At 43.8% G+C, this 23,021-nt stretch overlaps 1 protein-coding gene across 4 annotated transcripts in view; it reads left to right on the forward strand.

Moving 5' to 3' along the window:
• Window positions 1–23,021, forward strand: part of GRAP2 (GRB2 related adaptor protein 2) — a 57,996-nt gene that overhangs the window by 27,986 nt on the left and 6,989 nt on the right. The window contains exons 1-5 of one of the 4 annotated variants that reach the window (XM_080971403.1): window positions 7,259–7,419; window positions 10,566–10,651; window positions 14,551–14,642; window positions 16,564–16,683; window positions 20,832–21,003. In XM_080971403.1, the coding sequence (XP_080827529.1) occupies window positions 7,404–7,419; window positions 10,566–10,651; window positions 14,551–14,642; window positions 16,564–16,683; window positions 20,832–21,003 (486 nt within the window). In that variant the 5' untranslated portion in view covers window positions 7,259–7,403. Of the gene's footprint in view, window positions 1–7,258; window positions 7,420–8,787; window positions 8,811–10,565; window positions 10,652–14,550; window positions 14,643–16,563; window positions 16,684–19,414; window positions 19,704–20,831; window positions 21,004–23,021 lie in introns of those variants that run through there. The other 3 variants (XM_080971405.1, XM_080971404.1, XM_080971406.1) reach the window with 3 other exon arrangements.

The raw sequence follows: 23,021 nt of genomic DNA on the forward strand, positions 1-23,021 counted from the left end.
TCCAATCACTGGAACCATACTGTAAAGAGCTCGTTTGGGTCTGGTAGGAGGTGCTCTATTCCAGATAATTCCCAGGTCATGAAAATTAATGTAGCTTCAGACTGATAATACATTGAGAACATGTATCAAACTGACCTGGCAAAACGCTGGTGCTTTTAATGATGCATAGAACAGCCCCTGACATGGCCTTTTGCTCTGTGCAATAGACTGGCTGGCATGGATGTCGGTTAACCAGATATGCAAGTATTTGGTGGTGCTATCTCTCAATTGACCTTTAAGACTCTGCTCCTTTTAATGAAACTTGGAATTTGTTTGGTTGCAACATACAGAATTTTGGGAAAGGTTGGACTCAGCCATGCAAAACATGGTTGCTCCCTCAGCTGGTGTAAAGCTACTGCTTTGTGGGAGGGGGGCAACAATTGCTTCATTAGTAGACCTTTATCTTGATATTGGTCATTAGTATCACATCCTCCCATACCTTTATGCCATAGCTGTCTTGCCAATACGCTTGCCCAGCTCAGTGTTGATGGAGAGGTTTGCTGATTATGGTGGAGCCCAGGTAGACAAAATTGCCTACTACCTCAGGCATGTGGGTCATCAATGCTGATGCATGAAGTACTGTCCTGACCAAGGATGTTGGTCTTCATCAGGCTGATGGTAAGAACCAACTCCTTGGAATGTGGTGTCAAGGCTGCATCATCTGCAAGCAACATCTCTCAGAAAAGGACCCACCACGCTTTTGTACAGGCATGGAGATGACTAGATTGAACAGACCCCAATCACTCCTCGGAAGACACACTCTTCAGTTGAGCTGAAGGCATAGGAGAGCAACAGGGAGGAGAATGTGCCAAGGGGAATTGGGGCGAGAACATAGCCCTGTTTCATACCACTCTTTATAGGGAAGCCATCCAAGGATGACCTGTCATACTGGACAGCGCTAGGCATGTTCTCATGGAAGGACACTATCTTGTGGAGCTGAGGTGGGCATCCTGTTTTATTGAGAATAATCCTTTTTGGCTGACAAGGTCAAAGGCCTTTGTCAGGTCTGTGAAGGCAATGTACAAGGGGCATATCAGCATTTCTCCTGCAGCTGACACAGTGAGAAAATCATGTCAACTGTCGATCTGAGCTCTAAAGCCTCATTGTGACTCGGGATACACTGTCAGCAAGTGACTGTAATCTGTTGAGAACTACACAGGCAAAGGCTTTCCCCACAGTACTCAGCAGGGAGATAGGTAATTGACTATTGTAAATTATGGCTGGGTGTGTATAATAATAACAGCTTCCTTTACAGAGCTATATATTGCATAGAATCAAACAGTTAACTTTGATAGGTTGCAGAAATGTATGTGAGACTCAGCATAGGAAAAGGCAGGATTTCATTCCCAGTGTGAAAGGGCCTTTGATATCGCCTTGGATAAAAGGTCCTTGAGGAACATAAGTAAAGACGAAAGCAAGAGGAAAGGAAACCTCACAAATGTCAGGGTGGAACTCTGCTGCATATGCATAGAGAAGAACAAACCATTAACAGGGGGGGGGGTGTCAAAAAGAATCCAGTACTTCTCTTTGAGATCCACAAGGAAATATTTAGGGGTTGCTTTAAGTTCATTTGTTGAAAAGTGTTATGCAGGTTTCAAAGGCAAAATTACTAGTCAGGAGCAGTGAAGTAAGCTGAAGAAGAGCTTTAGGTGCTGGTATTAGCACAGTTTTTCAGGCCAAGCATATATGATATTTCAGCCACTTGTAAATCCAGCCCCTGGCAATAAAAAATAACAGCAACCACATTTAATCCATCTGTTCAGTTGTTTCAAGAGGGCTCTGTCTCAGTCTCTCACTGAAGTTGGAATCGGTGAAAATGAAAACAAGCAAGAGTCCTTTTACGCTTCCTAAATGCTGCTCCTTTTAAGGGATCCTGCCTCAACTAACATTAATATCTTTTTGGAGGTTGGAGTTTTAAACCATCTTTCCAAAATGCATCTTTAAAACCTGTAATCCCTACGGGGAGTTATTTTTCAAACTTATTTTTATTCAAAAAGGGTTAGTTACTGCCACTAGGCTCCGCAAATAAAAGATTCTGCTTATGCTAAGGCTGTGTTTTCGTAGAATTGTAGAGTTGGAAGGGACCAACAAGGGTCATCTAGTCCAACCCCCTGCAATGCAGGAATATTTCACCCAAAGTGGGGCTGTAACCCATGGCCCTGAGATTAAGAGTCTCATGCTGTTGACAGCTAGGTCATTCTTGTTCTCAATACTGGCTGAAGCCAGTTTGGAAGAAACACATAAAAACACATTATTTCGTAAGAAATTACAGGAAAGATGCGGATTGTGGCTAATGTTGCATGTAATGGCTTAAAATGCAGGAGGATGACTGCTCTTCCCCACTGTTTCAAGTCTCATCTGCAGTTGCTGTACACACCAGAGAATGGGTGGGGATGTCTTCACCCAATGCACATTATCTGTTTGGTTTCTCTGCACCTGCAAACCCCTCCCCCGCAAATCCGTATTCATGAAGCTGTCATCTGTGCATGTGCAATGGCTATCTCAAATGTACACACCTCAGCTTAACAGCAGCATATGTTTTCAAATCAAATGGAAATTGCTTTGAAGAAAGATCCATTGGCTAATATCATATGAGCAGGGCTTCAACCAACTTAGTGGGAGTACACACTGGAACGGGAAGGATTGTTAATGCATGCATAGTTTTAGTTAAAGCCAGTCATCAGTACTTTGCAATGTTACTGTCTCTGCCACAATGACCACCTTTCAAGCAAACAACTCATCCATGGGTATATATGCTCTTCATCTTCCCCTTGATCACTCGGAGAACGCTGCACATGATTTCGTACACCCACATACACGCATGCATACAGAGTGTCCCAGTGCAGCTGAAGAGCCAGTCAAGGTCAAAGAAATCACTAGACCAGGCATAGACAAACTCCGGCCCTCCAGATGTTTGGAACAACAATTCCCATTATCCCTAGCTAACAGGATCAGTGGTCAGGGATGATGGGAGTTGTAGTCCCAAACATCTGGAAGGCCGGAGTTTGCCTATGTCTGCACTATTATTATTATATTATTATTACTAGACAATGGTGTTCGTGACTCATTCATCAGCTAGCAAGCCAACACACGCCTATCCTGAGAACTGCCTATTCAACAAGTTTATGATAGCTCTTTTAGCTTGCAAAGGGTTTTTGAATATATAGCCAGCTCCTCAAGATGTAATAAAAATCCTTTCTTTCTGACTGTGTAATTGTCTTAAACTATAAGCCGTTACGCCGTTTTGCAGGCAAGAGATGAAGAGGAAGGATAAATTACCAGAGAATTATTACTGACACATATCTTCATGGGAGTTTCCCATGTCCCTGTTTTGATGCCTTAGCACAACTTTCCTCCACCAGATGTCCTCCAGATGATTTAGACTATAACTCCCATCAGGTGTTGCAGTCCAATGCAACGGGAGACCCCCAGGATATGGAAGGCTATCTTGATATATTAGCTTCTTGATAGATAATGATCGATGTGACATGGGAAAGCCAGCCAAGGGGGTTGCTTCTTCAAGCACATCGGTCTGTGACCCATACATGCCCCCACCACCTCCTGTACCTGCGCTGCAAATATAGAGCCTCCAAGTGTCCCTATTTTCGTGGGACGTTCCTGATTTAGACAAGCCATCCCTGTTTCTGATTTGATCCTGGAATGTCCCGCTTTTCCTTAGGACACCCCTATTTTCATCTGAGAAATGTTGGAGGGTATGCAAATAGGAGGGCAGAGGCTGTAACCGTGCAGAGATAAACTTGTCTGCAGTGCAGTTTGCAGGGACCAATAAGATAACCATATATACAAGCACATGAGCTACTGGTTTATAATTTGGCACAGAAAATAAGTATTGTACACAAAAAGTGCAGTTGTAGCAAGAATGGGGGGTGGGATGTAGATTTATATTCATACATTATTCGTTTCATTTAAGATACATCCATGCAAAGAGATTTCTCATAAAGCTGTAAATTTCCAATATGCTTTCTCTCTATTAGGAATGTTACAAGCTTAGGTGAAGATTCTCTAGCATTTTATTTATTCACCCCAGCAGGGAATTTAATTTAAGACCAGGATTTTGGGGCTATCAGAAACCAGGATAGCCCATACCTATAAAAGATGCAGCATAAGGACAGTTAGCTATTTAGGGAACCATCCAGCTCCCAAGGGGGACGCGGGTGGCACTGTGGGTTAAACCACAGAGCCTAGGGCTTGCCAATCAGAAGGTCGGCAGTTCGAATTCCCCGCAACAGGGTGTTGCTCGGTCTCTGCTCCTGCCAACCTAGCAGTCCGAAAGCACGTCAAAATGCAAGTAGATAAATAGGTATCACTCTGGTAGGAAGGTAAACAGCGTTTCCGTGTGCTGCTCTGGTTCGCCAGAAGCCGCTTAGTCATGCTGGCCACATGACCCGGAAGCTGTCTGCGGACAAACGCCAGCTCCCTCAGCCAGTAAAGTGAGATGAGCGCGCAACCCCAGAGTCGTCCGCGACTGAACTTAACAGTCAGGGTTCCCTTTACATTTACTTTTACCAACCCCCCCATAGCCCAATGGGGCTTTACAGAGCAGGCAGGGCCACCACCACATCTGTGGGCCTGCTAGGCAGTGGCTGGGGTGGAAGATTAGGGGGGGTGGGCAAATTTATTCCAAACTGGAGCTGGCACAACAATTGAGCTTGGATTGTTCCTGATGCTGTCATGTGATCACATCAGGGTTAGCTTGGGATCCAGTGTATCCCAGGCCAGCTCAGGATTCTGCCTGACTGCACGTGTGGTGGGCAGAAGGGAACTCTGTGCCAATGGAGTGAAGCTGCCTCCCTCTGCAGGTGGAGACCAGCAGGGTCTTAGGGAAGCTAGGAGGGGCTGGGTGAAGGATGCAAAAGCAGGGTTGAATTGCTCCGTTAATACTGTAGTGTCCACAGGGTCGTCTTTAGTATATGCGCTGCCGGGGTGCAAAGATTGGCCCAGCGCCTCCAAATTTAGTTTAGCCGCCCCCAGATTTTTTAGGGGAGGCGAACTCAAAGTTGTTGAGCTTTTTGGGGGAGGAGAATTGCTCACCTGTAACAACGACGCAGTGGAAATAACAGCTTTCATTTTCCTGACTCGGTGGGAATATTTGATGCTACAGAGTAACAGAGTGACGGAAGGGGGGGGGACTTTCGCTCCATTGCTTTTCACTGCCGCCAATCAAGAGGGACCGGATTACAGTAGGTATACAGTGGTACCTCGGGTTAAGTACTTAATTCATTGCGGAGGTCCGTTCTTAACCTGAAACTGTTCTTAACCTGAAGCACCACTTTAGCTAATGGGGCCTCCTGCTGCTGCCGCGCCGCCGGAACACGATTTCTGTTCTCACCCTGAAGCAAAGTTTTTAACCCGAGGTACTATTTCTGGGTTAGCGGAGTCTGTAACCTGAAGCATATGTAACCTAAGGTACCACTGTACATTTGGCACCTCCCAGAATTCAGTGCCCGGGTGCACCACACCCCTTGCACCCCTGGGTAAAGATGGCCCTGAGTGTCCAACATGAAATTGCGGGGTTATAATTTATCAGGAAGTTCAACTATGCAGCTTTATACAGGGTGAGTCTTTTAAAAGAGGCCCTGCAGAACATGTGTACTCTGTATCCACAGGGCCTCTTTTAAAGGACTCATCCTGTATTACTGTTTTCATGGTGCTGCAAGGCATTTTTGCCACATCAGATTAACACAGCTACACTTCTGGAAATTGTTATTTAATGGAGAAAACTCTTAATGGTGGATTGTGGTAAGATACATCATTGCCAATTGTAATCTGTGTTTACATTTTCTGTACAAAAATGAATAAGTGTACTGGCATCCATGATGATATAAAAGTTTCCAGAATGATATAAAAACAGGTCCTATGCGTGGTATGATTCTAATCATTGACAGAATTTAATAAATCTCCATTTTGCGGATATAAAGTTTGAAAACTCCCAGCCCTCCAAGCTTGTTGTACAGTGCTTCTTTTATTTGACTGATCGTAAATCAACATCTGTAACTACTTTATTCTGCATAGCTCTTAGCTTTCGAATCTCTCCAGTCTGCACTCTTTGCTGGCAGCTTTGGATTTCATGGGCTAATCGGGGAGGGAGTGAGGAAACTGGCAGTGACAGATGAAGCGCTGGATTGAGCTAAATGGCCTCCCAACTCTCTGGATCTGCCTTACTGGCAAATTCTTAAGAGGCTGCCGGAGCTACTGCCACTCAAGGCGGACCAAGCTGTAAGGCTGGGCAGCAACACGGCATGTACTTCCCAGGAACTGCAGCCTAAACAGAATGCTGGACAACAAGGTCACATTGTGCCAGCTAATCTGGGTGTCAGCTGCCAGACGCCTGGCCTCCATTCTGCCTGTCTCGTGTTCAGTCACATGAATTCAAATTCATCTAAAATAAGCAACAAGGAAACAGAAAGTGCCGAAAGACACCCAGGAGGAAGTGTGCGAAGAAGATCCTTTTTCTATTTAGGAATGACAGGTGATAACTCTCAGTGATGCGTCTCCAGCGGACCATTACCTTAAAAGTGATGAGGTCCCCCCCTCCCTTCACATAACACTTGTGCCTTCCTCACTAGCATATTTTACTTCTGCTGTGAGAGGAACTTGTTGCCATGGGAGTAGCCAGGATTTATTTTAGGGAGGGGGCAGGACACCTACCTGTCCTGTTCCAGAACCTGCGACGTGATAGGTCAGTTTGCGGAAGCCATGCCTGTCACTCAATCGGGTTGCGTCGCTAGAATGCACCACAACATCATCCAAGTGACCTCAGCAAGCATTTCTGTTTCAAATATTCTGATTGTTTCTACTTTTAGTTGGGTCTTTTTTTATTTATTTACTTACGGGGGTGCAGCTGCCCCCCTAGCTACACCCTTGCTTCTTGCTAAGGGACTTTGAGCTGGTTCATAAATGGCCTTGACATGTAGCTTCTACATGTGGTAGAGCACAGGAGTATGCCTCTGACTCATGCATGGGGATGTGTCAGTGCACACACACAAATGCACACAAAGCAACTTTAATATGCTTTGAGGTCTATGAGTCCCACCCACTGACACCCTTTCTTCTCCGCAGATAGATCTCGTGAGTTGGGTTTATGGTGTTCATGTAATTTAGCAGCAATTGGGGGGGGGGGGCGCTCCTTGAGGTTTCTTTACTGTAAAAACAAAACTTCAAGGCAGCTTATACTGGTAAAAATGATGAAATAAGTAAAAAGCAAATTTTAAGCAACAACCAGCAAGATGGGAGCAGAGCAGGAAGATAAAACAATGTAAGCCGAAGACAGAAAGATAAAAACAGCAGCTAATATTAATGCAGTTCTCTCCATGTGTACTCAGAAGTAAGACCCACTGAGTTCAATGGGACTCACTCCAGGTAAGCATACAGTATATAGGACTGCAGCCTTAAAGGTGTTTTTCTTTTGTTTTTGTAAATGTCATTTTATTGAAGTTTCCAGTAAATTGCATAATAAATATTCATCAACCTACAACAGAACAAATAGCAAGGTTCCTGTATGGTGCTCTCATCCTAGGTGAGTGTTCTGTTTTAATTTTAGTAAATCTCTCCAGAATGGACATCTTGGAGGCCCAGTATTTTCCATTCTTCTATTATGAATCACAAAAATGGGCACCAAACTTCTATATTGTCATGCCTCATCACACATGCACCTCACCTCACAAGCCTGCTATGGTGTTTTGTCTCATGCATGTTGGTTCTTATAATTTACAGCACATTATAAATGGCTGTCGAGCCCTTCCAGTGTTCCCATATTCATCTGTATGTAAATTTCCCATGCTCTATCATGTTTAGAACCTACACAAGGGGGGTTGCACAGAGGAGTCAGATGGCAGAAAATGAACAAATGAATCCATGAATGATTTCCAGACTCTAATTATTCTCCTTCTGTAGAAGATATACAAGACTGGAAGTTGGATGTAAAATTGTCAAGTTTGTGGCGTATCAGTTACAATTTTAGACATTTGATAAGACTGTTTTAGAGCAGGGATGGCTAACATTTGTTCCTGTTCTTCTAATTATTTTATTTATTAATTGCTTTGCAAGAGGCATCCCAAAGCAATTTACAATATTTTTGGAATATTCTAACTTGATGGAAATGCTGTGTTTTTGGAATATGGTTTTTGGAAAATTTATATTACCCGGATCATTGGCCATTCTGACTTGGACTGTTCAGAGTTGTAATCCAACACTTGGAGAATGAACACAATGTGCCAGTCATGTGTTCTCTCATTTCTTCTGACAGTACACTCTACTTGCATATCTGTATCTTCATAAATATCTGGAAAACCAGCTTGATTATTTCTTCTTGTTAATGTAACATACTACGCCAACCTCGGCTTGGTTTGTTTCAGTTTTTATGTGTTTGTTTCATGAAGTTCTATTTTTAAAAAGGAAAAAGTATGAGCACAATGCGATAACAAAGAATTATGGGTAATGAAGCACATTCTGTAGATTTTTGCAAGGGCCGTGTTACCTATTTCTCAGCTGCTGTTCATGGTACAGCCTGTCGCATGCACTATAAAGTGAGCCACTTCCTGCCTTGCTCTTGGCAGCTTGAGCAGGGAAGAGCAGCAGATTGAGGTAAAGGGACTGTTACATCGATAGTCCTTTCAGATCATATCACAACCCTGCTAGCAGGAAATGGTAAGAGGAGCTTTCCTGTCCTTTATCCTAGCATCATCACTTGCAAACGTAAAAACAAGCCTTTTTGTCTGCAGCACAATCAGACCCCAGTGCATTCATCTGAGGTAGGTTCAAGTTCTGTATATTAGATCCATCTGAAAGCATTATTAGAAGACAGAAACACAATAGTGTACAGTGATACCTTGGTTTTCAAATGCCTTGGTACTCAAACAACTTGGAACCCAAACACTGCAAACCCGGAAGTAAGTGTTCCGGTTTGCGAACTTTTTTCAGAAGCAGAACGTGCTCCATTTTGAGTGCCACGCTTCCGTTTTGAGTGGTACGCTGAGGTCTGTCTGTTTTTGCTATTTATTTAGCATTTTTGTTTTTGAGGCTCTTTTTTTGTGACTGTGTGGAACCCAATTCAGCTACTGATGGATTGACTGTGTAACTGCAGTACATTTTTGTTGCTTTCATTTATGGATCAATGGTCTTGTTAGGTAGTAAAATTCATGTTAGATTGCTAATTTAGGGGTTGTTTTTAAAAGTCTGGAATGGATTAATCCATTTTGCATTACTTTCAATGGGAAAGCGCATCTTAGTTTTGGAACACTTTGGTTTTGGAGTTACTTACAGAACGGATTAAGTTTGAGAACTAAGATACCACTGTATTCATAATGGTGCCTTCTTCCACAGTGGAAACTCTGGGGAACTTCTGACCAGCCAGATATTGTTAGACTCCCATCTTTCCCAGCCAGCATTGTCAATGATCAGAGCTGATGGGAGCTGGAGCCCAGCAACATCTGGAGGTCCACAGGTTCAACACCATTGCACTATGTAAATATCTCTATTTGGTGCCAAAATGGAGTTCTTGTAGAGTTCATGTAGGTATTTTGACATCATTGCAGCAGGGATGGGAAACTGTGATTCTCCAGACGTCATTGAACTATCATTCCTGACCATTGGCCATGCTGGCTGTGGAGGGTGGGAGTTGTAGTACAACATCATCTGCAGGGTCATAGGCTTTTCCATTTCTGATTCTGACATTTGTGAGAATTGATAACCTGCCCCTTGTCTTTATTTATATTTCTCGACAATTTTTTTAATCCCAGAGGATATCGAAGCTATTTTCACACTGTGGTCTGGGCTGCCTCTTTCTGGTTCAGTTGAAACCCCAGCTGATCCTTCTCTTGGAGACATGTGTTTTAAGCATGTACAGGCAACTTCACAACTAACCTATTGTAATACACGGTTCAGAAAGTTGCTGCCCTTGAAGGCCATTTGTAAACTGCATCCTGCGCATTCTTATAGAAATTCTCGTGTGTAGGCACTGCTCCTTCAGCAAACCTGAAACCCTCCTTTTGAGAAGCATATGGTTTCTCCATATGCAACACTATGTACATAAGGAAGCATTGGTTCTCTTTCTAGCCACTTGTTTGTGCATTTTGCAGAGGGTGTGTGTATTTGTATACTAGGCTGGAAGACATAAATGGAATTATCTGACCATTGGTGCATGTTGACTGATAGTGCCTTTCCTGCAGAGATGATGATGCAGCCCAAGATAATGATTGATTTGATGATGGGGAAGGCTGTGGGAATGTATTTCAGTGTGATGATGCTTAGCTTTTCTGACTTTGGCCAATTGTACTATTGACCCTGTTACAGGTTGAGTTGAGTTTAGGATTGTGACTCGATTATGCTGCTGTCCGTAGTGGCATAACAGTCTAGTGAGACCTGTCCAAGTGGGGAATTACTTATAGAACAAGCTCGTCCAAAGATCCCTTGAGTAAAAGGGCCGTAATAAGCTTTCCTGTGTTCAGTACTGTTCCACAAAACAGATATTAATACTATACTAAGCTTTACCATCAATCCCTTCACAGGAGACAGTATGGAAGCTACTGCGAAGTTTGACTTCAATGCAACAGGAGAGGATGAACTGAGTTTCGGGGCTGGTGATGTTCTGAAGGTAAGTGCAAACCAAGGTTTCACCCAAGTATTTTCTCTTTTAACACTGTAAGTTCTGCTCAATGCTTATGTGCTTGTATTAACCATCCATCCCATAAGCCAGCAAACCCACAACTGGCACCGGTAGATTAGTGGTTCACTGATAATTCCCAGGTTGCATAGTAAAAAGAAAATCCTTCTTAGTCCAAAATTTAATTCTGCACTTCAAAGATGAACAGGAAGAACAAAGACTCAAAGTAGCACCTTCTACAAGGTCATTAAGCAATCACAAACAAAGGAAAAGTCATGCACAAGGAAATCATTTGGGACAATGTGGGTGCAGGGGGTCTTGTTTACCAATGTTCTTCAAATCCTATGACTGCCTCCCCCAACCTGATGCCCTCCAAATGTTTTGTACTACAATTCCCATCCCCTCTGACCGTTGCCAATGCTGGTTGGGGCTAATGGGATATATAATCCAACCAGGTTGTGGGAAGGCTGTCCTCTGGAACAGTAACCTAACTGTGAAATATCTCTATTTCACACAACATGTACATACCAAGTATCAGGCTGTTTTTGAAAAATGATATGGGTCGCAGCCCTGATGTGGAGAAGATGAAAGAGGCAGGAAGTGTGAGGCCCGCTGACAGGAGGAAACCTATCTCTTCACTTCAACCCCTTCTTTAGAAAAATGATCAGAAGCCAGCCCTCCATGCACCAGGGAAATTGATTGCTCTGGATACCTCTTTCCAGGAAAGTAAGCATTAGAGGTTGCCTTTAGTATTTTTACCGTTTGAGCATTGGCCCATGGGAAGATAAACAGCTGCATTTATTTTAAGTGATATTTAGTTCAGCCACAGGCATAGCTAATCTAGCTGGTTCCTAGCCACACATATTTTTGGTAGTTTGGCATGAGGTGCCATCGCTAAGGTTTACCAGGTGATTACGTTGTGGTTATTTCTGTGAAGAGAAAAAATAAAGCGAGATTTTCTACAATGAATGCAGATATATTCATTTACTTATTTACAAAAAATTCTAGCCTGCTTAATGGTTCAAAAGTCTTTATGTGGTGTACGCTACAATGCAGCAACAACATAACAGGAATTATCCCCTCTTGTGTTCTACTGTCTAGGCATTTATACCTGTGTGTGTAAGGAAGTCAAAGTGCTACCAAATTCAGAAAAGGATTGATGCATGAAGAGGTAGAGCCAAAACACAATGGCCACAATTCAATACAGACATTTAGACATTGAAATCAATGGACTTAAGTGCATTTCTCTACATTGACTTGAGCTTGGAGGGTTTTGGTAAATCCGTGGGCAGTGGAAAACATTAAGGACATGTTTCTATTGCCTACAGTGGGCACAAGTTTACAATTCTTTGAATTCTTGTTGGTCCAACCAGCCTTTGGGACATTTTTGATTCCATGCCTCAGCTACTTTAGTGCAAGGTCAGCACAAAGCCACTTCCAGCCTGCCCAGGAGGTGGGGTTGCGGGCTTCACGCCCACCCCCCACGTGAGCGGGGGCTGGTTTCAGCCCCCGCGAGAGCAGGGGAATCCCGGCCGTATCTGCCCTATTTAGGGACGGCGCAGAGGGGGCTCACCCTCTTTTCGCCAGCTAGCCCCCACGTTTTGTGGGCCAAAGGCACGCCCCCGAGTGGTGACCCGGGGGAGCTCCTAGTCGACGTGCCTCGGCAGGAGACTCCCCCGATATAGTGTTAACCCTTCCCCGTGTCTCCAGCAAATGGGCTGAAGCCGGATAGTCGTTAGGACCAATGCCTAAGCCAATGCCTCTCATTCCTGAATTCAATAAAGTTGTGGCCTAATTCGCCCATTTAACCTTAAACTATGGTGTCTCATGTCTTTATTTATCCTGGTGGGGGGTGGGAACTTGCCACGCAAGTAAAGCTGCAATCTTGCACACACTTAACTTGGGGAGTAAGTCCCATTTAAGTCTGTGGGACGTCCTTCCACGTAAACATATATAGGATCTAATACAGGCATTGCTGTATGAATCAGGGGGCATTTTTTGGCCACTCTCCACCCTGTTAGTTAAATGGAAGGATTTGTATTGTCCTGGTGCAGACCACTAAAAGCAAAGCAACCCATTAAAAAAACTCTCACACAGTTCCTTAAGCCCCCTGTAAGATCTTCAAAGCAGAACTCTTTCATCACAGACATATTAGAAATACACATCCAGATCCCTCCACCATCTGAACAAGTCTGAAGGAATTTGGGCAAAACTAACGAGCACTTCCTCTAATACCTCTGTGTCCTCCTCCTAGTTTTACTTCTTCCAAATGCATGTTTTGCTCCCACAGTGGCTGCTTTTCTGCAAGAGCCCTTGATACCTATCCGGTCTATGATTGTCCTTTCAAATGACTTGCTTTGTTTCCTTTTTTCTTGCGACTGCATTGCCTACCTTTGAAGTCTGGTTCATTTGCTACAGGGATGGATTAATTATTATGCTAACTACATTGCAGAGCAGGATACTACTTGCCAAGTGGGCACCTTTGCAAAGTGGTTTTGCAGTGTGAGAAATGAACCTTTGCTGCTCTCTCTCTCTCTCTCTCTCTCTCTCTCATGCTTCCCTGCAGGCAGTGACTAGGGAGTAGCTGTCCCCGCCCGTCCACCCACCCTCATGGCAGCCTTAAAATCCCTGGGCCTGCACCACTTGTGGATCAGAAAATTCTGTCTGCTGTACTGTGGTGTGAAATTACCACTTCAGAACAGAGGAGGGTCGCTTGTCTCTGTGGCTGAGTGACCATATCTGTGTGCAGGCTGAAAAAGCTATGTTATCAGGCAGGACTGAAGTGGCACTGTAATTAGTCACTAACAAACAGCAGCAACGGTTAAACAAGGAAACCAATTTACTGAGATAGCAAAGTCCAGTGCAGCCGATGAGTCTTGCAGAAGTCTTCCACGCTGGCCAAGTATCTGTATGTGTTTGTGTGTTTGACTCCTGAAGATGTCTGTATTCTCCCAAGGCGAAGCATTGTTAAGCCATCAAATGAAGCATAAACTGAAAGTCCTACAAGTCTAAGACCCTATACATACCGCTTTAAGGAGAGGGGTTATCGCCCCTTGAACCATTTTTTCAGCAATTAACCAATCAGTGTCTGGGAAAAGTTTCACAGCCTGCTTCCTAATTTGGATAGGTTCCAGCTAGGACATGTTTTGAGGACATGTCCTCAACACCTCCACTCTGCCTTTATTTTGGGAACCTTGCTTCTATTACTGGAGTTGCATCCTTGTATCTTGTGAACACTTCAGCACCCTTCATACATGTTATTGCATTCTACAAGGGGCAGCAGGGTTACACCATTGCTGCCGCCACCATCCATGAACATCTGCCGGAGCAGAGCCTGAGCATTTATACCTCTACATGGGTAGGTTCCCGCACGAGCCGGAATCCTGTGCAGTCAGGGTTCCATCTCCTAGGGAAGCCCAGGCATGGAGAGACCTAAGTGCATGGGCTTTCCACCTGCAGACATTCACACCAAATGTGTAAACACTGAGGATGGGAGAGCACCCTTCGCATGCAAACTGCATGAATTGGGCTCTCAGTTAGGCACAGTGGCTGTGCCATATCATTTCTATAAGGCAGGTATGGGGAACCTTTGGTCCTTGGGTGCTGCCGAACTACAACTTCCATCAGCCCCAGCAAGCATAGCCATGGATGATAGGAGTTGTAGTTCAGCGACACCTGGAGGGCCAGTTTTCCCGCACCTGCTCTAAGGAGAGAAAATTGAGGTTTTTCCCAGAGAACTGCTGAAGCTTGGCTCAGAACCTTGCAGACAAGTTGACAAATGCCTAATAGTGGGGAGTGTGCCAGGAGGGGAACATGGGGCATTTAAAACCTAGGTAGCATAAGACCTATATGTCCTTTAAACTAATACTGACTCTCCTCTGGATGCACAGATTTTAAGCTCTAAGGAAGAGTGGTACAAGGCTGAGCTGAATAGTTATGAAGGATATGTCCCAAAGAATTTCATAGATTTTCACAGTCCCAGGTAAGTATGTCAACTCTTCTAGGTGTTTAACTTGAGTATGTCCTTGTACACTGCGGTCCTGATGAAAGTCAGGGGTGAGGGTGTTCCTAGAATTAACATTTTGAAATCTCCTGCTAGACACGCAATTAAAGCGATGTTTATTTTGATCTTCAGCCCTGTGCACCTGCTCCATTGTAAAAAGAGGATTTATTGTGTGCATGAGACAGAGAGGTATATCTCAGTCATTTGTTAAGTGCAGGATCCTGCTTTAGCAGTCCTTAAGTAAATTATGGTTTGCACCAAAGCTGCTAATTAAACCACGTTCACAGTGCCCAGGCATAAACTTCTCAGCCTCTTGTGCTCATATGCTGTGGTACCGTATGCAAGTTTATTATCCTTCTCTGCAGATTTAAAGACAACAGCGACAATCAAACTACTTTGCATCCTTTTTATATAAAAAAGCTTTTCCCCCCTAAAGTACTGTGTTGTAGCAGAGAGTACACCTGGTGGCTTGACTTCAGTAGACTACATGCATGGCAGTGCAGACTTCTAAATAATTATTGGCATATTATTAACCTGGAGCAGGTGTGCGAGGAACAATGTTTGTAGGCTCTGGGGGATTGTCGTTGGCTTGTATGTGTTGCACCACTGGCCCCTGCTGGATGGAACCAAAAGGACCTTTTTGTATAGAGCAGTTTCATCTGCTGGCAGCTGAAGGGTGAGAACTCAAAAAACAAAATGCAGGCCTATATTTTATTTCATTTTTAGACAAAATTCATCCATTTTTCTCTTGCAAGTACCTGTGCCTTGGGTTGTACGTTAGGTGATATAAGCTCAGTTCTATGAACCTTCTGAACTGTGAGTCTCTACACATGAACCTAAGGTTCTGATATAGAGGGACATACTACATATAGTCATGACATTTAACAATAGGAATGGCATACTTCCATTTTCTGAGCTTTGAAACACTGTGAATGTTGAAACCCTTGAATTAATGCCCCCCCTTCTCCCTCTTTGGATGGTCATGTGTATAGCATATGCCAGCCCCACAACATGCAGGGGCCTATCTGCTCATTCTGGTGAGTGGGGCCCTGGACTTCTGCCCCCATGTCCTGGCCTGGTGTCATTGCCACTTGAAAGAGGCTTTCTTGATCTTTGTGAAAGCTGCACATGCTGGAGTTTGGGGTTTCCAAAAGAGGGGTGCATTTACTTATTTTTACTCAGTTTTTCCTTTAGCAAATAGCTGGGTTGTTCTATTTCAGAATGAGTCATGTGGCATTTTCTACCATTGTAGAGAGATGAGCGCCGCAACCTCAGAGTCAGCCACGACTGGACCTAATGGTCGGGGTCCCTTTACCTTTACTCACTTTTCTTTACCTGGCTCACTGTAAATTTTCTCTCCAATTTTTTTCCCTTTATCACTTCTTTCTTTCTGTCTCTCTTTTTTACCATCTACATTCATCTCCATGAATGCAATCTCTTGTAAAGACTGCAGAGGGAATAATTGGGTACACTCTTCCCACCTTAGATCAAATCTATGCGGCCAGGTGCCATAAGAAAGCAGCAGAGATAGCACAGGATAGTACGCACCCCGGAAATGATCTCTTTCAGCTTCTGCCTTCTGGAAGAAGGTATAGGGTTATAAAGGCCAGGACTAGCCGCCTGAGAAACAGTTTCTACACAAATGCAATTCTGGTTCTAAACGCAGCATAAGGGGTCTCTATAGTATAGTGTATTTTAAAATGGGATTTCAGAGTTTTTAGGGGTTTTTGAATGTTTTATGTAGTTTTGTAGTAGTTTTATGTAGTTTTGTAGTAGTTTTATGTAGTTTTGTAGTAGTTTTATGTAATTTTTATGTAGTCTTATGTAGTTTTTCAATTTCATTGTTCTGCATGGGACAATGACAATAAAGATATCGTATATCATATATCGTACTTTTCAGCTGGTTCCATGAAGACGTATCCCGCCACAAGGCAGAGAATATGCTCAGGGGCAACAAAGTGGGCTCCTTCATCGTCCGAGGTACTCAGAACCGCCCAGGCGACTTCTCCATCTCTGTCAGGTACTTGTGCTTTGTAGCCTTCTTACCTACCTTTTAGGAAAGACTGGCGTTTGGGACTGAGGAGGTCTCCCTCCCGCTGGCATCTTTAAACAGGCCTGCTTTTGGTTTCTCTGTATGAAGATCTGTTTAATTACGAATCTGTTATCCTGCTATCTGCTTCCAACGAGGCCTGACAGAATAGCTTACAATATAAAAACATTAGTCAATAAAAATATATAAACAGTGCAATCCTTTACTTTAGTATGTATTACATATTCAGAGAGTCAACCAGGGAGCCAGGCGACTGGTCTGGAGACCTCCAGTCCTGTGACTGAAATGTCTGGGTCCAAAAGTGTATCGGGGTCACTGGCAGTATGGTCTTCTGTTGGGGGTCCTGCTTCTTCTTCTCCTCCTCTTCCTCCAAGGTAGCCCTGTTTCCAGACCTGAGAAGGACTGAACCCTGACATGCAGCTGCCCACTGTAGCTCTAGTGCTCAAGCAGAGCTCAACCTATACCAGAGCCACGCCTTATTTCCCTTCCTATTTTTGTAGCTGTTCTTACTTTTATGTTCACACAATGGCATTGACATCAAAACAGCAGCTTGTATTCCCCACCCCCTTTAATACAGATTTACGCTTTGCAGGGGAAATCCAGTAAATTAAAAGTCCTGCTTCTAATGTTTGCGGAAATGAACCATTTGCAATATTACGACTTGATGGCAAAGTATCCTATATTTCTGAGAGAACTTAGTTGGATGGAGAAGGAGGCTCTCATGCTGGCTGCAAGTCATCTGTAGTTTGCTAAGGATGGTAGTAATTGCAGCTTAATGAGGGGTAAACTTTCCTTATTTTTACTATTGTTTAGTAAACTTGTATACTACCCTTCACCTGAAGATCACAGGGCATTTCACAAAATAAAAATACAAAACGAGAGCACAGAATACACAATAAAGCAAAAAACAAACAAACCACCACTGCAAGGCCATCTTGCCCAGAGAGGAAGAGAAGCTACAACAGCCTGGAGAGCTCTCCACCATCTAGCTCTCAGTAGTTTACCTGCGGTGGCCTCTCCCTCCCACAGGATCACCACAAAGCTGCCCAAGGAACCATCTTGCCCTGGGAGAAAGAGAGATTTTGTGTTTGTTTGTTTTTCAAAAAAAGAGCCCCCCACCCCTCCGCAGCTCCCCAAGCCACCTTGCCTTGGCTGTTTATATAGCTTTGAGTGATGCTTACTGTTTTACCTGTTCTACATAAACTGCTTTGCGAGATTCGCCTGCAAAGCAATATATAAATAAATGATAAATCAAAAAAGATCAGCAGCCTTCTTGCCCAGTATGGACCTTATAGTCCTGGCTTGCATGCTGTAATGTTTTTTTCTCTCAGCCTCCCTCCCTCCTTCCCCACTCCACCACAGCCATCCTTTTGTAATTGAAAACAGAGCACAGCATCTCTCAAAAGTGGCTGTGTGATGCTTCCTCTTTCCCAGGTAGACCATTATTCCATCTTTTCAAATGTTTATGAGTTGCCTCTTTGCCAAAGCACACAACATGACTTCCAACAATAAAACCAAAACGAAATGAAACATAAAACAATAACAGGTAAATAGCAACCATCTCTACAGTAGCAGCACGAAGCCCTCTTTGAAATAACAGCCAATCAATCAAGCTAACGACATACAGGCTGAAATAAACGTAATGTTATTTCAGCCTGTACAACATACAAATATATAACAAGCTGGGACATGGAGCAGAACCACCCCATTAAATCAGAGGTGGGAACCTTGAGTCCCTCCAGACATTGTTGGGGTATGTACACATTACCATTTATTTTGGCTCCAGTGGGCTCCCACTGCCAGTGTGTGAAGCTGGCCCCAAGCCATGTGACACTAGCCCCAAGCCATCTGTAGATTTTTGAGAAATACTGTTCACAGTATCAAAAGATCACCCTAAGCAAGAAGACTCCCATAGCCGTTGCCTTTGGACAAATTCTTTTAGTTATTGATTTACTACATTTATTCATTTGTTCAAGGAGCTTGAGGCATCATACTCCTCCATATGATCTTCACAGCAGCCTGTATGAAGTAGAGCCTGGATAGCTCAGTTGGTTAGAGCGTGGTGCTGATAACACCAAGGTTGCAGGTTTGATCCCTGGATGGGACAGCTTAATATTCTTGCATTGCAGCAAGACTAGATGGTCCTCAGAATCCCTTCTATGATATTTCTATGATTAGGTTGAGAGAGAGTGACTGACCCAAGGTCACCCACAAAGCTTCATGGCTTAGAGGAGATTTAAACCCTGGTCCCCCAGATCCTAGTCCAGCACTCTTAACCATACTGGCTCAGACACTGTCAGGCAGCAACTTAAAACAGGAAGAAAGCGACGTGGGTGGGAACCTGACTGCCTGCTGAGTTGCTGGAGGCAGGTAAACAAGCACAAGACAAAACTGGCAGCAATTCAAATGATAGGGAGCAGTTCAGTTGCTCCACTCACTCTTAGGCTACTCCTTCAGCTGCTTTAGCAACAGGCATTGAGAGAAGCTTAAAACAGGGAGGAGCCCAGAGTGGCGTCCCACTAACAGCAAAGTATGGGTAGCCGGTGGGTGGTCCTGCCCCGGGCACTTTCACGCTGGGTTTGGCCTAACCTGCATGTGCTCTGCCACTGAGCTATGGTTCCTCCAAGTGACCCACCTTATTCTCAAATATGACCTAACCAAGGTAAGAGCAGGGACTTTTCTTCCTGTATTTGGCAATGCAGAAACCATGAAGATAGTTTCCTTCTGCCCTGACCTTTTATTACAGGGGTGGGGAAGCTCCTCCCACCTCAAGGCCGCATTCGCTTCTGGACAACCTTCTGAGGGTCACATGCCAATGAGGAGGAGCACCAGAAGCATGAGTGGTTGAAGCAGCAAATGGAAAGTTTAGCTTTGTACAGTCAGCTAGTTTGTACATGCACACACTCTATCTCTATCCTCCATCCCAACAAGCAAGAGGCATTATCAGAGTTCAAGGAGACATTCCAGGCAGGCAAAAGCACTCAAGGAGGGTATGAAGTAGGGGCCAATGAGGGGCGTGGCCTGGGGGGAGAGTCCGGAGGGCCAAACAAATAGGGTGCAAGGCTGCATTATCCACTGAGCCTGAAGTTCCCCATCCCTGTTTAGCGAGTACCCTTACACAAAAAGGCTGTGATTTATCCTTCATCCTTCTCTGTTGGGCCAGGTATCATACATGCTATTCATGGGAGCACTGATGCTTGTGTTAGTGGGCTTCATATTGGCCATTGGTTTGGACTGACTTGTATTACATTGGTTTAGCTATATTAGAACAACAGATGCCTAGGAAGTTACTGCTCCGTCATGTCTCCTCTGGTGAGGGATGTTAATTCAAAATTGCCTTGATGATTTGTGTGATTAAATATTTAGTAAGAGGGCCTGACTGACCATTTTCATTAATACAGCACCATTGCTCTTCATAAAGGCCTTTCACAGGACTCTAAATGCTAAGGATTTTAAGCATAGCTTTATTTTTTTTTTAATGATATTTATTAAAGTTTCACAAAAATACAGAAAACAAAGAAAAAAGTATAAATTACAGCAAAAAAGTAAAAAGTGAGAGAAAACATACAAAATAAAACAGTTAAAAACACAATAATGTTCCATAACCTATCTTCCTTACTCTTATTTCCCCGGACCTCCTCATACCTCCCTTCTTTGTATTCCAATTCAATTTGTTGGTTCAACAAATCCTTACCATTAATCTTTTACCCAATTGTTAACCTTTTTTTTCCCATGTCTCTTAAAGCATTACAGCTAAAAACCTCTTAGTTTCTATCCAACATCCTTCTAAAGTTCCTTAATTTTGCAATATTTCTGTAAATAGTCCTTAAATTTTTTCCAGTCTTCTTTCACCGACTCTTCTCCCTGGTCTCGGATTCTGCCAGTCATTTCCGCCAATTCGGATTTTAAGCATAGCTTTAGTGCTCTATCCCATGCTGGTTTCTGCCAGCGCTGGAAGCATTTTCACAACTGCTCCAAAAACTGCTTTTCATCCAAAATGTTTCCTTTCTGAATGTCATTAAAGTAGGATACAAAGCAAAACAAAACCATTTAAAAATTAAATGAGTGGGAATCCCAGACTGTTGTCAAATGTTTTGTTTTCTCCCTTTGGTACCCAGACATGAAGAGAACGTACAACACTTTAAAGTGATGAGGGACCCAAAGGGCAACTACTTTTTGTGGAGCGAAAAGTTCCTGTCACTAAATAAACTTGTGGAATTCTACAAGACTTCTTCCATCTCCAGACATGCACAGATCTTCCTGCGGGATGAGACCCAGAAAGAACAGCAGGTAAATCTCAAGGAGCTCTGTTTTTACCAAGCCAGGGTGAATGAGTACGTACATATGAAGCAGAAGCATGTACCGTAATTAGGACTTTTTCCATGAGACAAAATTGTGCCCAATCCCACCTTTTCTTTTCTTTTCTTTTTTTTTTGGTTAGCTTTAATGTTATAAAAATCAATTTTTATGGAGACATTTATAAGTGAACCAGGAAGCGACCTTTCCAGACCAAGCAATGTAGTAAAATTCATGAAATTTGACAATGAGCATGACTGGGAATTGCCCCTCTGGGACGGCTTGCCTAAAAATAAAGGTCTTCAATGGAATAGAAGGTGGGGACTATGGTGGAACTATGGGAAGAGCATTCATGCTGGTTCATTGAAAGGATACACTTTTTGTTGAAGCTAAAAATCTCATTTCACTGCCGTCTTCTGTTTTGATTTATTTTACTCCTAACAGCAATCTACACAGAATGCAAAGGAGGCCTTGAGGTTGGAGACAAGAGGCATGGTTTAAGCATAGTGATAAAAAAAAAACCCAGAATGAATGGAGCACTGAAAGGAGGAGAGAAATGTCACATCCACACCACACATTGAATCACACTTATACCACCTTAATAATCAAGGAGAATCCTAGAAACTAGTTTGCTAAGGGTGCTTAAAATGTATGGTGTGGGTGTGACCAGAGCGCAAAAGGTAACCCTGGGATGTAGGTAGATCCCACGTTGCTGGCAGCTTGTTTCAGTCTGTGCCAGAAGAACAAAGAAACGACAGGTCGCAGGTTGTAAACCATTACTCACAGTGCAGTACTGAGAAGGAGGAGGTACGGTAACTACAGTAACCAGAGAGCCCTGCTTAACCAGGATGTGGACTCTGATATTAAATTACCAGGATGTGAATGCTGAGGCAAAGCAGAAAATAGATTGTGCCCACAATAGCAAGGAAGTTTTGTAACCCACATTGTGCAGGGAGGAGCACTTCCTTATCCGCTTCAAAGAGAAGCAATGACACACCTGGCAGAGAGGATCATGTTGCCGACCTCTTTCCAGCCAGTTATATCAATTTTTAAAACACTGTCTTGGAAAGTAAAGAAGTGCGTTTGTGTGAAAGGACGGGTAAATGGCTTCAAGTATTTGCTTCAGGGATTATTCAATTAGAAAAGAAGCATGAAAGCATCTGACTGTCTAAGTCAAGGGTCTTCTCTGGCGATCACTCATAGCTAAGTACGGTAAGATTGTCTTCCATAAACACGGTTTTAACAATGAGTCCGTAAGTGACTGTGGAGGCCATTTCTGGATCCACACATCCTTCCACAGTGGGGACATTGGTTTCTGGGTGGGAGTTGATCACGGTGTGGATTTGCCAAGCGTGCCTTCCTCTTAGCACGTTTCTCCCTTGCGTCCTGAGTTCGAATCCCAGACCGCACGCTGCACCTGCCCTGTTTTGCAGTCTCAAGTGTCTTTGCTTTGCTAGAATACATCCTTGAACTTTGAGAATGCTTCTTATTTGCCAGGATGGAGGACAGCAAGGGGTGTGTGAGTGGAAACAATCCTGGTGTACAATCCTAGCTCTACCTCTCTTTTAAATCAGAACCAGTGAAGGCGGTGAATGTCCTGTGTGAGTGTATGGAGGCAGTTGGAGGATGGATGGCGGCTAAAAGAGTGAGGTTGAATCCTGACAAGACAGAAGTACTGTTTTTGCAGGACAGGGGGTGGGCAGGTGTGGAGGACTCCCTGGTTCTGAATGGGGTAACTGTGCCCCTGAATGACTAGGTGCACAGCCTGGGAGTCATTTTGGACTCACAGCTGCCCATGGAGGCACAGATTGATTCTTTGTCCAGGGCTACCAGCTCCATCTGGTACACTGGCTGTGACCCTACCTGCCTGCAGACTGTCTCGCCAAAGTGGTGCATGCTCTGGTTAACTCCCGCTTGGACTACTGCAACATGCTCTACGTGGGGCTACCTTTGAAGGTGACTCAGAAACTACAATTAATCCAGAATGCGGCAGCTAGACTGGTGACTGGGAA

Source organism: Podarcis pityusensis, assembly GCF_964106645.2.
Source record: "Podarcis pityusensis genome assembly, chromosome: 10".
NCBI lineage: Eukaryota > Metazoa > Chordata > Lepidosauria > Squamata > Lacertidae > Podarcis > Podarcis pityusensis.